The following is a 14272-nucleotide window of genomic DNA, read 5'->3' on the forward strand; positions in this document are numbered from 1 at the left end:
CATCGCAGAACCGCCCAGAGCTTTGGCAATCAAGCTGGCAACAGCCTCACTTGGGAGACCACAAGGGTGGCTGTAGCTTGGAATTCAAAGGTCACGCTGGTGAAATAAGGGCAAAGCTGTTTTGAGGTTTGATTATGGGTAGTCTTGTCTTTCCAACCTGTGCCAATAAGGAACTGGTTTGCAACCCCACTCCCACCCAAACAAATTAGCATCTTTACAAACAATCGAGGGACTTTTACCCTCAGTGCCACGGAGCAGACTCGAGTGTTCCGTGGATGTTATCCTCCAGTCAGACCCAACCACAAGGTCTCCAGTCATGAGCAATGTACAATGACAGGACTACTTGTTCGATAAACACTTAGAATCATTTACCTCTTCATAGTATCGCAGTAGGTACACCACAAGAGGAGGCCATTTGGCCCATCATGCCTGTGCCAGCTCTTTGAAAGAGCTATCCAATTAGTCCCATTCCCCTGCTCTTTGAACCCCCCAATACTATTTGTTTGAATATTTAACTGAAATATTAAAAGTTTCTTTTCACATTTTGAGGCTGGAGCGCAGCAGAGGTGAAGATATTTCTGTGATGGTTGAGCGAGGTGGCTTCCATCTTTTCCTGCACACTCAGGACGCCGAACATCTGTGCAGGAAGGAGGCGCTCGTGAACAAATCATAGGACATCATTAGCGGGTCAGCTGAAATTCATTTCGTGTTCACACTTCCGCACAAAGAGATCAAAATAAGGGCGGCTGAAACTATATCTGATGAGTCAAGAGGAGGTCCCACTGGTTCAGTGGAGAGAAAACAACCAACTGTGCAGCACTGAGCCCAAGACACCTGAGATACCTGAGTTCAATTCCTGGACTGTGCCGATTTAGCCGATCTCAGCCAGGGCAACGATCCGTTACCCCTGAACTAGGAGGGTGAGGGTACAGAGTAGGAAAGGGAAATAGAATCAGCCACGGTTCTCACCACTTGGCGCTGAAAAGCGCATGTGTGTGGATGTGGAGTCAGGGCAGCACTGGGGGGGGGGGTTAGTTGTGATGCTCCCCCACCATGGTAAACAGCTCACTGACTGTCCCGGCTCACACATGAAAGACAGGCCACTGGAGTGAAGTACTGGAGGGCACATAGCACCCCAGCACCAATCACCAGCAAGCACGTTTGGGGACGAGGTGAGAGAGAATTGGGAGAGAGGAGCGGAGCCACGGAAACCAGGGGTACGAACCGCGAGAACAAGAGCTCCGTAAAGGTGGGAATGAGAAGGAAATTCAGACCAGCACAACTCTCCATGGAGGCATGAGCAGCCAATCCTTTCTCCAACGAGTTAAAGTTCGATCTCTTGCCTCCGCAAACTTTGCCATATAAAAAAAAAGCTGCATGATCCTCAGATAAGCAGATTATTTCCTTTCCCAGGTCAGTGTGACCAAACATTCTCCCCACCCCCAGGCTCCCCAACCCAATAACCTCCGACACAGAGAGTGGCCAGACTATTAGCCTTATCAGTCCACAGGAACATCAGACACTTTAGGAGTGGGGGGGGGGGGGAGGGGGGAAGAGGAAATTTTTTTCCCCAAACATCCTTTCTTTGTGCCGTTGATAATCACAGAACGCAGATCTCTCATTTTATCAGGAGAGAAAGTAAACAGTATAAGTTCATACTGAGCCAGACAATGGGGAGGAGGGATCAGTGAAAAAGCAGTTTAAAAATAAATCACAGGCAGTAATCACGAACTCCGTTAACTTAGGCCAATCATATTTCACTTCCACCCTAATAAGGCCCTCAAATATATCGCCATTCCTTCATCGTCGCTGAGTCAAAATCCTGGAACTCCCTTCCTAACAGCACTGTGGGAGAACCTTCACCACACGGACTGCAGCGGTTCAAGAAGGCGGCTCACCACCACCTTCTCAAGGGCAATTAGGGATGGGCAATAAATGCCGGCCTCGCCAGCGACGCCCACATCCCGTGAACGAATAAAAAAAAGCATTTCTGCTCCAATAGCTCACTGGATGAACGCATTGGGAGATACAGACCAGGAAGATTCCGGGTTCAATCCCTAGTCCAAGCGGTGTTGGCTGAGGCAGTTAGGGCACTAAATGTTTGGAGATGTGATAGCCTGGTGGTTATGGTACAGAGGTCATGAGTTCAAATCCCACCATAGCAAGTTACAAAATGGAATTTAATAGATCTGGCAATTTATTGATAAAAAAATTGACCATGAAAGTTGGTTATGAATTGTCATGAAAACTCAACTGGTTCACTAATGTCCTACAGGTAAGGGAACCTGCCACACCTACCTGGTCTAACTTATCTATGATTTCACTCTTAACTCTACAACCCTCCGAGGTCTCTGCTCTCCTCCATTTCTGACCTTATGCGCATCCCCGATTTCCATTGCTCCACCATTGGCGGCCTTGCCTTCAGCTGCCTAGGCCCAAAGCTCTGGAATTCCCTCCCTAAACCTCTCCGCCTCTCTCTCCTCCTTTAAGTCGCTCCTTAAAACCTACCTCTTTGACCTGTCCTAATGTCTCCTTACGTGGCTCGGTTCCAAATTTTGTCTGATTACACACCTGTGAAGCGCCTTGGGACGTTTTACTATGTTAAAGGCGCTATAAATGCAAGTAGTTGTTGTTCGGACGTGGCCTAGCAAGCTGCTCATTTTAGGGGTGGGCAATAAATGAGGGCTCCTGAGAACAAATTTAAGAAAAAAAAACTAACTGGCCTCAGTGGGGAAAATTCAAATGGGCTCCCACTCCTCATCGTTATCCAGTGACAACTGCTGTACGTCGAGTGGCGAGGGTGGGGGGGTCAACCCCAAACACACAGTACTGGGTAACTTTGGCCACTTTAATTACCAAATCCGTATCTGTCTTCTGACCACATAGGCTTCAAGCCTCTCACTCGAGCCGCTTGGAGCTGTGTGATCCACGGAGCACGACTGTCAACATGCTGTTCCAATACAGTCACCAGACATGCTGGTCCAGGTTACAGTTAACGGTGCAATCCACTGCTCACAGACCGCTCCCGCTAAGTCAGTTCATCTGAAGCTCTGGTAAGCGCGAGCAGAGGCGGTGATTTGGGGGGGTGGGGGGGGAGGAGAGGGGGAAGAGGAAGAGGGTTCACAGCCTTGCAGCCATTTCCATGGAGACATCTGTTACTTTTCATTTTTAAACAGGTTACACTTGCTCCCCTGACGGGCTTCATAGGAAGAGGAAGAGGCCATTCAGCCCCTCTAGCCTGTTTCCACCATTCAATTAGATCATGGCTGATCCGCACCTCAACTCCATTTACCCGCCTTTGCTCCATATCCCTTGATATCCTTACCTAACAAAAATCTAATCGACCTCAGTCTTGAAAGCTCCAATTATCCCAGCATCCACAGCCTTTTGGGGGAGAGATTTCCACTACCCTTTGTGTGAAAAAGTACTTCCTGATTTCACTCCTGAATGGCTTCGCTCTAATTTTAAGATTGTGCCCACTTATTCTGGATCTCCCCCACCAGAGGAAACAGTTTCTCCGTATCTACCCTATCGAATCTTATCATCATTTTAAACACCTCAATTGGATCACTAATCAACCGTCTAAACTCAAGAGAATACAAACCAAGTTTATGCAACCTGATCATATAATTTAACCTCTTATGGTTAAGCTGAGGTAGTGCTGAACTGTTGGAGGTGCCATCTTTTGGATGAGATGTTAAACCGAGGCCCCGTCTACCCTCTCAGGTGAACGTAAAAAACCCCACGGCACTATTTCGAAGAGCAAGGGAATTCTCCCCAGTTTCCTGGCCAATATTTATTCCTCAACCAACACCTAAAAACAGATTATTTGGTCATTTATCCCATTGCTGATTGTGGGATCTTGCTGAGCGCAATTTGGCTGCCACACTGTCCTACATTACAATAGTGACTACAATTCAAGAAGTAGTTCATTGGCTGTAAAGCGCTTTGGGACATCCTGAGGTTGTGAAAGGCATTATGTAAATGCAAGTCTTTCTTTCTTTAAGCTCGTTAAAAACAGAGCTCAGTTCCCACTCCTGGTGGCCAGCCACTGACCGTTGCTCGGAAGTGACCAGGTGTATGGATATCAGACAAGGACAGTGCTGGACTTGGCCCTCTATGATTGAGTGGCCTGCCGAGGCTCACATGTGAAGAATGGTCACTTAGGTACCAGAGGATTGGCAGTGCCCGCAGAACTGCCTCCCCAGCAAAAGGCCGGCACTTTCGAGAGAACAGAGGAGTGATGGGTAGGGATTTTTTTTTTTATAAATAAGGGGGGACGGGGCGACACAGAATTTGAACGGCTGTACTCACGGGTAAGTGCGTGAACACGGCAAAAGTACTGCGCAGGAAAGCGATGAGGTCGACCAAGTAATCGCTGGCATGGCCGTTGGACTCTGCTCTCATCCAGTCGTAGTCCGCCAGCTGCAGGAATTGGTCAATCTTCTGATTCAGCTTGGTGTAGATCTCCTCCTCGGCAGCGTGTCGAGAGTCCTGCACAAAAACAAACGCCCCGTTAAGCACTGCGGGCTCGCGGTTTAGATTTTCTTTGACTTAAGATTTTTTTTTACATAGACACAGCACCTGCACTACTGCCGCTTTCATAGCGGAAATCACAATGACAGAAACATTTACAGAGCTTATAAAATCATACAGCACAGAAGGAGGCCATTCGGCCCACCGTGCCTGTGTCTTTGAAAGAGCTGTCCACTCTCTTGCTCTTACCCGATAGCCCCGCAAATTTTTCCTTTTCAAGTATTTATCCGATTCCCTTTTGAAAGTTATTATTGAATCTGCTTCCACCTCCCGTTCCCTGGTTCTTTTGCCAATCACCGTAAATCTGTGTCCCTCTGGTTACCGAGCCTCCAGCCAGTGGAAACAGTTTCTCCTTATTTACTCTATCAAAACCTCTCATAATTTTGAACACCTCTATTAAATCTCCCCTATAACCTTCTCTGCTCCAAGGAGAACAACTCCAGCTTCTACATTTTTTTTCTGTTTGTTTGGACAAAATATGAATAAAAGTAAAAAAGAAAGATTTGCATTTATATAATCCCTTTCACAACCTCAGGACTTTCCAAAATGCTTCACAGTCAATGAAGTACTTTTGAAGTATAGTCACTGTTGTAATAGTTCAGACAGGGAACACTTACGGGGAAACTACATTGGAGTTATAAGTGAGAGAGAGCTGAATGTAAATAAGGGGGTTTCACATCACAGGAGAACGGCCAGCTGGAGCCTCACTTCAGGTCCTGAGCACATAATTTAGGCTGACGCTCCAGTGCTTTACTGAGGGATAAGACAGAAAGTTCTGTCTGTCTGTTGAGGCGGACCGAGAAAGATCTCATGGCCGCACTCAAAAAAGATTAATATCCATTCTGAGGATGCGGGCGTCGCTGGCAAGTCCGGTTTTAATTGACCGTCCCTAGTTGCCCTTGAGAAGGCGGTGGTGGGCCTTCTTAATGAACGGCTGCAGTCCGGGCGGTGGAGGTTGTCCCACAGTGCCGTCAGGGAGGGAGTTCTAGGATTGTGACCCAGCGACGATGAAGGATCAGCCAATACATGACCAAGTTGGGATGGTGTGTGACTTGGAAGGGATGGTGTTCCCATGCACCAGCTGCCCTTGACTTACTAGATGCTGGAGGTGGTGGGTTTGGGAGGTGCTGCCGAAAAAACCTTGGCGAGTTGCTGCAGTGTATCCTGTGGACAGGACAAACTGCAGCCATGGTGTGCCTGTGGTGGTTGTTTAGGCTGGTGGATGAACTGCAGTCAAGCGGACTGCTTTGTCCTGGATAGTGTTGAGCTTCTTGAGTGTTATTGCTGCTACACCCAGGCAAGTGGAGACTATTCCATCACAGGGATACGGTATTACTGTAGTAACCTGAATGTTGCACACCATTACTGAAGGGCACGTTATCTGAAGGGCACTGAAGGGCAGGGTATCTCTGTACCACAGACAAGGGCAGGGTATCTCTGTACTATACTGAAGGGCAAGTAATCTCTGGACTACACTGAAGGGCAGGGTATCTCTGTACCACAGACAAGGGCAGGGTATCTCTGTACTATACTGAAGGGCAAGTAATCTCTGGACTACACTGAAGGGCAGGGTATCTCTGTACCACAGACAAGGGCAGGGTATCTCTGTACTATACTGAAGGGCAGGGTATCTCTGTACTATACTGAAGGGCAGGGTATCTCTGTACCACAATGAAGGGCAGGGTATCTCTGTACTATACTGAAGGGCAGGGTATCTCTGTACTATACTGAAGGGCAAGTAATCTCTGGACTATACTGAAGGGCAGGGTATCTCTGTACCACAGACAAGGGCAGGGTATCTCTGTACCACAATGAAGGGCAGGGTATCTCTGTACCATACTGAAGGGCAGGGCATCTCTGTACTATACTGAAGGGCAGGGTATCTCTGTACCACAATGAAGGGCAGGGTATCTCTGTACCATACTGAAGGGCAGGGTATCTCTGTACTATACTGAAGGGCAGGGTATCTCTGTACTACACTGAAAGGCAGGGCATCTCTGTACTACACTGAAGGGCAGGGTATCTCTGTACTACACTGAAGGGCAGGGTATGTCTGTACCACACTGAAGGGCAGGGTATCTCTGTACTACACTGAAGGGAAGGGTTTCTCTATACTATGCTGAAGGGCAGGGTATATATGGACTACACTGAAGGGCAAGTAATCTCTGTACTATACTGAAGGGCAAGTAATCTCTGGACTACACTGAAGGGCAGGGTATCTCTGTACCACAGACAAGGGCAGGGTATCTCTGTACTATACTGAAGGGCAGGGTATCTCTGTACCACAATGAAGGGCAGGGTATCTCTGTACCATACTGAAGGGCAGGGTATCTCTGTACTATACTGAAGGGCAGGGTATCTCTGTACCACAATGAAGGGCAGGGTATCTCTGTACCATACTGAAGGGCAGGGTATCTCTGTACCATACTGAAGGGCAAGTAATCTCTGGACTACACTGAAGGGCAAGTAATCTCTGGACTACACTGAAGGGCAGGGTATCTCTGTACTACACTGAAGGGCAGGGTATCTCTGTACTACACTGAAGGGCAGGGTATGTCTGTACCACACTGAAGGGCAGGGTATCTCTGTACTACACTGAAGGGAAGGGTTTCTCTATACTATGCTGAAGGGCAGGGTATATATGGACTACACTGAAGGGAAGGGTTTCTCTGTACTACACTGAAGGGCAGGGTATCTCTGTACCACTCTGAAGGGCAGGGTATCTCTGGACTACACTGAAGGGTAGGGTTTCTCTATACTATACTGAAGGGCAGGGTATATATGGACTACACTGAAGGGCAGGGTATCTCTGTACTATACTGAAGGGCAGGGTTTCTCTATACTACACTGAAAGGCAGGGCATCTCTGTACTAAACTGAGGAGCAGGATATCACTGTAGTCACCTGAAGGGCACGGTATCTCAGTGGTAAAAAACAAGAAATACTGGAGATACTGAGCACAGCACAGTATTACCACTGTAACTTGAGGGGCACAGTATTACTTCAGTAACCTGAGGAGCACAGTATTACTTCAGTAACCTGAGGGGCACAGTATTACTTCAGTAACCTGAGAGGCACAGTATTACTTCAGTAACCTGAGGGGCACAGTATTACTTCAGTAACCTGAGGAGCACAGTATTACTTCAGTAACCTGAGGGGCACGGTATTACTACAGTAACCTCAGGGGCACGGTATTACTTCAGTAACCTGAGGGGCACGGTATAAGAGTCACTTGGACGAGGGTGAATTGATTGGGGAAAGCCAGCACAGATTTGTTAAAGGCAAAACGTGTTTAACTAACCTGATAGAGTTTTTTTGACGAGGTAACAGAGACGGTAGATGCGGGCAATGCAGTTGATGTTGTGTATGGACTTACAAAAGGCGTTTGATAAAGTGCCACACGGTAGTCTTATCATCAAAATTGAGGCCCCAAGAATAAAGGGGGCAGTAGCAGTGGATACAGAATTGGCTTAAGGAACAGGAAACAGAGAGTAGTGGTGAACGGTCACCTTTCGGACTGGAGGGAGGTGTACAGTGGTGTTCCCCAGGGGTCGGTGCTGGGACCACTGCTTTTCTTGATATATGTTAATGACTTGAACTTGGTGTATAGGTCACAATTTCAAAATTTGCAGATGACACAAAACTTGGAAGGGTAGTAAACAGTAAGGAGGATAGTGATAGACTTCAAGAGGATATAGTCAGGCTGGTGGCACGGGCGGACACGAGGGATGAAATTTAACACAGAAAAATGTGAAGTGATACATTTCGGTAGGAACGAGGAGAGGCAATATAAACTAGAAGGCACAACTCTAAAAGGGGTACAGGAACAGAGAGATCTGAGGGTATATTTGCACAAATCGTTGAAGGTGGAAGGCAGGTTGAGAAAGTGGTTAAAAAAGCATACGGGATCCTGGGCTTTATAAATAAAGGCATAGAGTACAAAAGTATGGAAGTCATGATGAACCTTTATAAAACACTGGTTCGGCCACAACTGGAGTACTGTGTCCAGTTCAGGGCACCGCACTTTAGGTATTGCTACTGCAGAAGAGATTTACTAGAATGATTCCAGGCATGAGGGACTTTAGTTACGTGGATAGACTGGAGAAGCTAGGGTTGTTTCCTTGGAACAGAGACTGTTGAGAGGAGATTTGATCGAGGTATTCAAAATCATGAAGGGTCTAGGCAGAGGAGATAGAGAGAAACTGTTCCCATTGGTGGAAGGGCCGAGAACCAGAGGACATAGATTTAAGGTGATTGGCAAAAGAACCAAAGGTGACATGAGGAAAAGCTTTTTTACACAGCGAGTGATAAGGATCTGGAATGCACTGCCCGAGGGGGTGGTGGAGGCAGATTCAATCATGGCTTTCAAAAGGGAACTGAATAAGTACTTGAAAGGAAAAAATTTGCAGGGCTATGGGGAAAGGGCGGGTGAGTCGGACTAGCTGGATTGCTCATGCATAGAGCCGGTGCGAACTCGATGGGCTGAATGGCCTCCTTCCATGTTGTAACCTTTCTATGATTCTACTACAGTAACCTGAGGCGCACGGTATTATTACAGTAACCTGAGGCGCATGGTATTACTTCAGTAACCTGAGGTGCACGGTATTACTACAGTAACCTGAGGCGCACTGTATTACTACAGTAACCTGAGGCGCATGGTATTACTTCAGTAACCTGAGGTGCACGGTATTACTACAGTAATCTGAGGCGCACGGTGTTGCTACAGTAACCTGAGGTGCACTGTATTACTACAGTAACCTGAGGCGCATGGTATTACTTCAGTAACCTGAGGTGCACGGTATTACTACAGTAACCTGAGGCGCACGGCATTACTACAGTAACCTGAAGGGCACGGTATTACTTCAGTAACCTGAGGGGCAGGGTATTACTACAGTAACCTGCAGAGCACGGTGTTACTCCAATAACCTGAGGGGCACGATATTACTACAGTAACCTGAGGGGCACAGCATTACTACAATAACCTGAGGGGCACGATATTACTACAGTAACCTGAGGGGCACGGCATTACTACAGTAACCTGAGGGGCACAGCATTACTACAATAACCTGAGGGGCACGGCATTACTACAGTAACCTGAGGGGCACGGTATTACTACAGTAACCTGAGGGGCACGGTATTACTACAGGAACCAAAAGGGCACGGTATTACTACAGTAACCTGAGGGGTGCGGTATTACTACAGTAACCTGCAGAGCACGGTATTAGTACAGTAACCTGAAGAACACGGTATTACTACAGTAACTTGAGGGGCACGGTATTACTACAGTAACCTGAGGGGCACGGCATTACTACAGTAACCTGAGGGGCACGGTATTACTACATTAAACTGAGGGGTGCGGTATTACCACAGTAACCTGCAGAGCACGGTATTAGTACAGTAACCGGCAGAACACGGTATTACCTCAGTAACCTGAGGGGCATGGTATTACTACAGGAACCTGAGGGGTGCGGTATTACTACAGTAACCTGAGGGGTGCGGTATTACTACAGGAACCTGAGGGGCACGGCATTACTACAGTAACCTGAGGGGTGCGGTATTACTACAGTAACCGGAGAGGCACGGCATTACTACAGTAACCTGAGGGGCACAGTATTACTTCAGTAACCTGAGGGGCACGGTATTACTACATTAAACTGAGGGGTGCGGTATTACCACAGTAACCTGCAGAGCACGGTATTAGTACAGTAACCGGCAGAACACGGTATTACCTCAGTAACCTGAGGGGCACGGTATTACTACAGGAACCTGAGGGGTGCGGTATTACTACAGTAACCTGAGGGGTGCGGTATTACTACAGGAACCTGAGGGGCACGGCATTACTACAGTAACCTGAGGGGTGCGGTATTACTACAGTAACCGGAGAGGCACGGCATTACTACAGTAACCTGAGGGGCACAGTATTACTTCAGTAACCTGAGGGGCACAGTATTACTACAGTAACCTGAGGGGTGCGGTATTACTACAGTAACCTGCAGAGCACGGTATTAGTACAGTAACCGGCAGAACACGGTATTACCTCAGTAACCTGAGGGGCACGGTATTACTACAGTAACCTGAGGGGTGCGGTATTACTACAGTAACCTGCAGAGCACGGTATTACTACAGTAACCTGAGGGGTGCGGTATTACTACAGTAACCTGCAGAGCACGGTATTACTACAGTAACCTGAGGGGTGCGGTATTACTACAGTAACCTGTACAGCACGGTATTACTACAGTAACCTGAGGGGCACGGTATTACCTCAGTGACCTGAGGGGCACGGTATTACTACATTAAACTGAGGGGTGCGGTATTACTACAGTAACCTGCAGAGCACGGTATTAGTACAGTAACCGGCAGAACACGGTATTACTACAGTAACCTGAGGGGCACGGTATTACTACAGTAACCTGAGGGGTGCGGTATTACTACAGTAACCTGCAGAGCACGGTATTAGTACAGTAACCTGAGGGGTGCGGTATTACTACAGTAACCTGCAGAGCACGGTATTAGTACAGTAACCTGCACAGCACGGTATTAGTACAGTAACCTGAGGGGCACGGTATTACTACATTAAACTGAGGGGTGCGGTATTACTACAGTAACCTGCAGAGCACGGTATTAGTACAGTAACCTGCAGAGCACGGTATTAGTACAGTAACCTGCAGAACACGGTATTACTACAGTAACCTGAGGGGCATGGTATTAGTACAGTAACCTGCAGAGCACGGTATTAGTACAGTAACCTGCAGAGCACGGTATTAGTACAGTAACCTGCGGGGCACGGTATTAGTACAGTAACCTGCAGAGCACGGTATTAGTACAGTAACCTGTAGAACACGGTATTACTACAGTAACCTGAGGGGCACGGCATTACTACAGTAACCTGATACTAATTTGAGTATTAATGTCCTAATCTGAACGGCCAGGTGGTAACCTTAGGAGGGCAGAATTGTCAGTAACCTGATGGGACATATGCGGAATGCGAAAAGCTGGATGACCCCAGCACACATTATAAAGACTTGCTGTTTACCTTGAAGGTCGCTGTCCCGTACAGCTTGGTGGCGTGAACAGTCTCTGGGGGTACGTTGGTGATGTTCGTGATGAACTCCTCCAGAAACTTGCAGGATTGCTCCAGATGGGTCGTGTTGATGATGATCTGTACAAGCTGCAAAGGCAAGGATGTGAGCGAGCTTGTTAATGGACAATCAACCCTTCCAGGTTACCATCAGGGGCTCCTGCATACTGTGCAGGAATACTATACGCAGTTCGGGTCTCCTTAATATAAAAATGACATAGAGGCAATGGAGAAGGTGCAAAAAAGATTTACAAGGATGATACCAGAACTGAGAGGTTATAACTATCAGGAAAGATTGAACAGGTTGGATCTGAGACGGCTGAGGGGTGACCTGACAGGGGTCTTTAAGACTACGAAAGGGTATTTAAAGGGAAGATGGAGAGATGTTTCCACTTGTGGGGGAGACCAAAACTAGGCGATATAAATATAAGACAGTCACTAATAAATCCAATCGGGAATTCAAGAGAAACTTCTTTACCCAGAGGGTGGTTAGAATGTTGAACTTGCTACCACAAGGAGTAGTTGAGGCGAATAGCACGGATGCATTTAAGGGGAAGCTGGATAAACAGATGAGGGAGAAAGGATTAGGAGATTACGCTGATAAGGTAAGATGAAGAGGGGTGGGAGGAGGCTTGTGTGGAGCATAAACACCGACACGGACCAGTTGGGCCGAATGGCCTGTTTCTGTGCTGTAAATTCTATGTGATGCGGTCCTTTTCCTATATGTGTAGCATATCAGTGAAAACGTAGAATCCATGGAAGTTTACAGCAGAGAAGGAGAGCATTTGACCCATCATGTCATGTCTTGTGTAGGTTCCTTGTTAGAGCAATCCAAAACTGACCTCCTGCCCCACTCTCAACCCACAGCCAAGTAGCATCCTCTGCTTCGAATAGGCATCCAGTTTTCCCTTAAAAAAATGCAATGGTCTCTGCCTCAACCGCCCCCCTGTGCAAAATATTCCATGCTCCATTCTAACAACCTCTCTGCTCACTCACCTAGTGACAATGTTAAAATAATGACCCCTGGTCACTGACTCCCCAACCACAGCAAATAGTCTTTCCCCATTCACTCTATCAAAATGCTTCATAATTTTTTTTTAAAAACTGCTTTTAAATCTCCTCTTAGCCTTCTGTGCTCCAAAGAAACAGTCCCGGTATCTCAAGTTTCTTCTTATTACTGTAGTTTCCCCTCCTGAGCATCATCCTGGTGAATCTACACTGTACGCTCTCAATGACTTAATGTCCACAGCACTGACACAGCCCGAACCAAAGCCATAAATGACTTGCTCTGCGACTGTGACTATGACCATGGTGCATTATCCCTCCTTATTCTCCTCAACCGATCCGCAGCCCTTGACATGTTGTGTTTGATAAACACAACATCCGCCTCCCGTTCCTCTCCTCCATTATCCAGTTCGGTGGGACCGCCCTTGCTTGGTTCCATTCTTACTTATCCATCTCCAGCCCTGGCTTCTCTTCCTGCCTCTGCATCGTCACCTCCGGAGTCCTCCAACCATCTATCCTCGGCCCTCTCCTCTCGCTCATCTACAAGCTGCCCCTTGGCAACATCATCCTCAGACATGGGGGTCAACTTCCACACGTACGTTATGACACCCAGCTCTACCTCTCCACCATCTTTCTTGACTCCTCTACTGCCTTTGCGTTGTCAAACTGCTTGGCAGACATCTAGTCATGGATGAGCTGCGACTGCCTCTAGTTCAACGTTGGGAAGGCCGAAGCCATTGTCTTCAGCCCCCACCACTGAATCTATCCCTCTCTCTGACCACTGTCTCAGGCTGAACCATAGTGTTCGCAACTGTGGTGTCCTATTTTTTTTTTTTAATTCGTTCACGGGATGTGGGCGTCGCTGGCAAGGCCGGCATTTATTGCCCATCCCTAATTGCCCTCGAGAAGGTGGTGGTGAGCCGCCTTCTTGAACCGCTGCAGTCCGTGTGGTGACGGTTCTCCCACAGTGCTGTTAGGAAGGGAGTTCCAGGATTTTGACCCAGCGACAATGAAGGAACGGCGATATATTTCCAAGTCGGGATGGTGTGTGACTTGGAGGGGAACGTGCAGGTGGTGTTGTTCCCATGTGCCTGCTGCCCTTGTCCTTCTAGGTGGTAGAGGTCGTGGGTTTGGGAGGTGCTGTCGAAGAAGCCTTGGCGAGTTGCTGCAGTGCATCCTGTGGATGGTGCACACTGCAGCCACAGTGCGCCGGTGGTGAAGGGAGTGAATGTTTAGGGTGGTGGATGGGGTGCCAATCAAGCGGGCTGCTTTATCTTGGATGGTGTCGAGCTTCTTGAGTGTTGTTGGAGCTGCACTCATCCAGGCAAGTGGAGAGTATTCCATCACACTCCTGACTTGTGCCTTGTAGATGGTGGAAAGGCTTTGGGGAGTCAGGAGGTGAGTCACTCGCCGCAGAATACCCAGCCTCTGACCTGCTCTCGTAGCCACAGTATTTATATGGCTGGTCCAGTTAAGTTTCTGGTCAATGGTGACCCCCAGGATGTTGATGGTGGGGGATTCGGCGATGGTAATGCCGTTGAATGTCAAGGGGAGGTGGTTAGACTCTCTCTTGTTGGAGATGGTCATTGCCTGGCACTTATCTGGCGCGAATGTTACTTGATCCCGAGCAGAGCTTCCGACCCCATATCCTCTC

The 14272-nt window shown here is 47.8% G+C and overlaps 1 protein-coding gene across 5 annotated transcripts in view; it reads right to left on the reverse strand.

The window, feature by feature from the left end:
• LOC137314445 (exocyst complex component 6B) overlaps positions 1 to 14272 on the reverse strand; it is a 628729-nt gene that overhangs the window by 157371 nt on the left and 457086 nt on the right. For all 5 annotated transcript variants that reach the window (XM_067979862.1, XM_067979811.1, XM_067979897.1 and 2 more), the window contains 2 exons: positions 11569 to 11703; positions 4315 to 4494 (listed from right to left, as the gene is read on the reverse strand). In XM_067979862.1, coding sequence (XP_067835963.1) covers positions 4315 to 4494; positions 11569 to 11703 — 315 coding nt within the window. The remainder of the gene's footprint in view (positions 1 to 4314; positions 4495 to 11568; positions 11704 to 14272) is intronic.

This window comes from Heptranchias perlo, chromosome 1, assembly GCF_035084215.1.
Source record: "Heptranchias perlo isolate sHepPer1 chromosome 1, sHepPer1.hap1, whole genome shotgun sequence".
In the NCBI taxonomy this organism is placed as follows: domain Eukaryota; kingdom Metazoa; phylum Chordata; class Chondrichthyes; order Hexanchiformes; family Hexanchidae; genus Heptranchias; species Heptranchias perlo.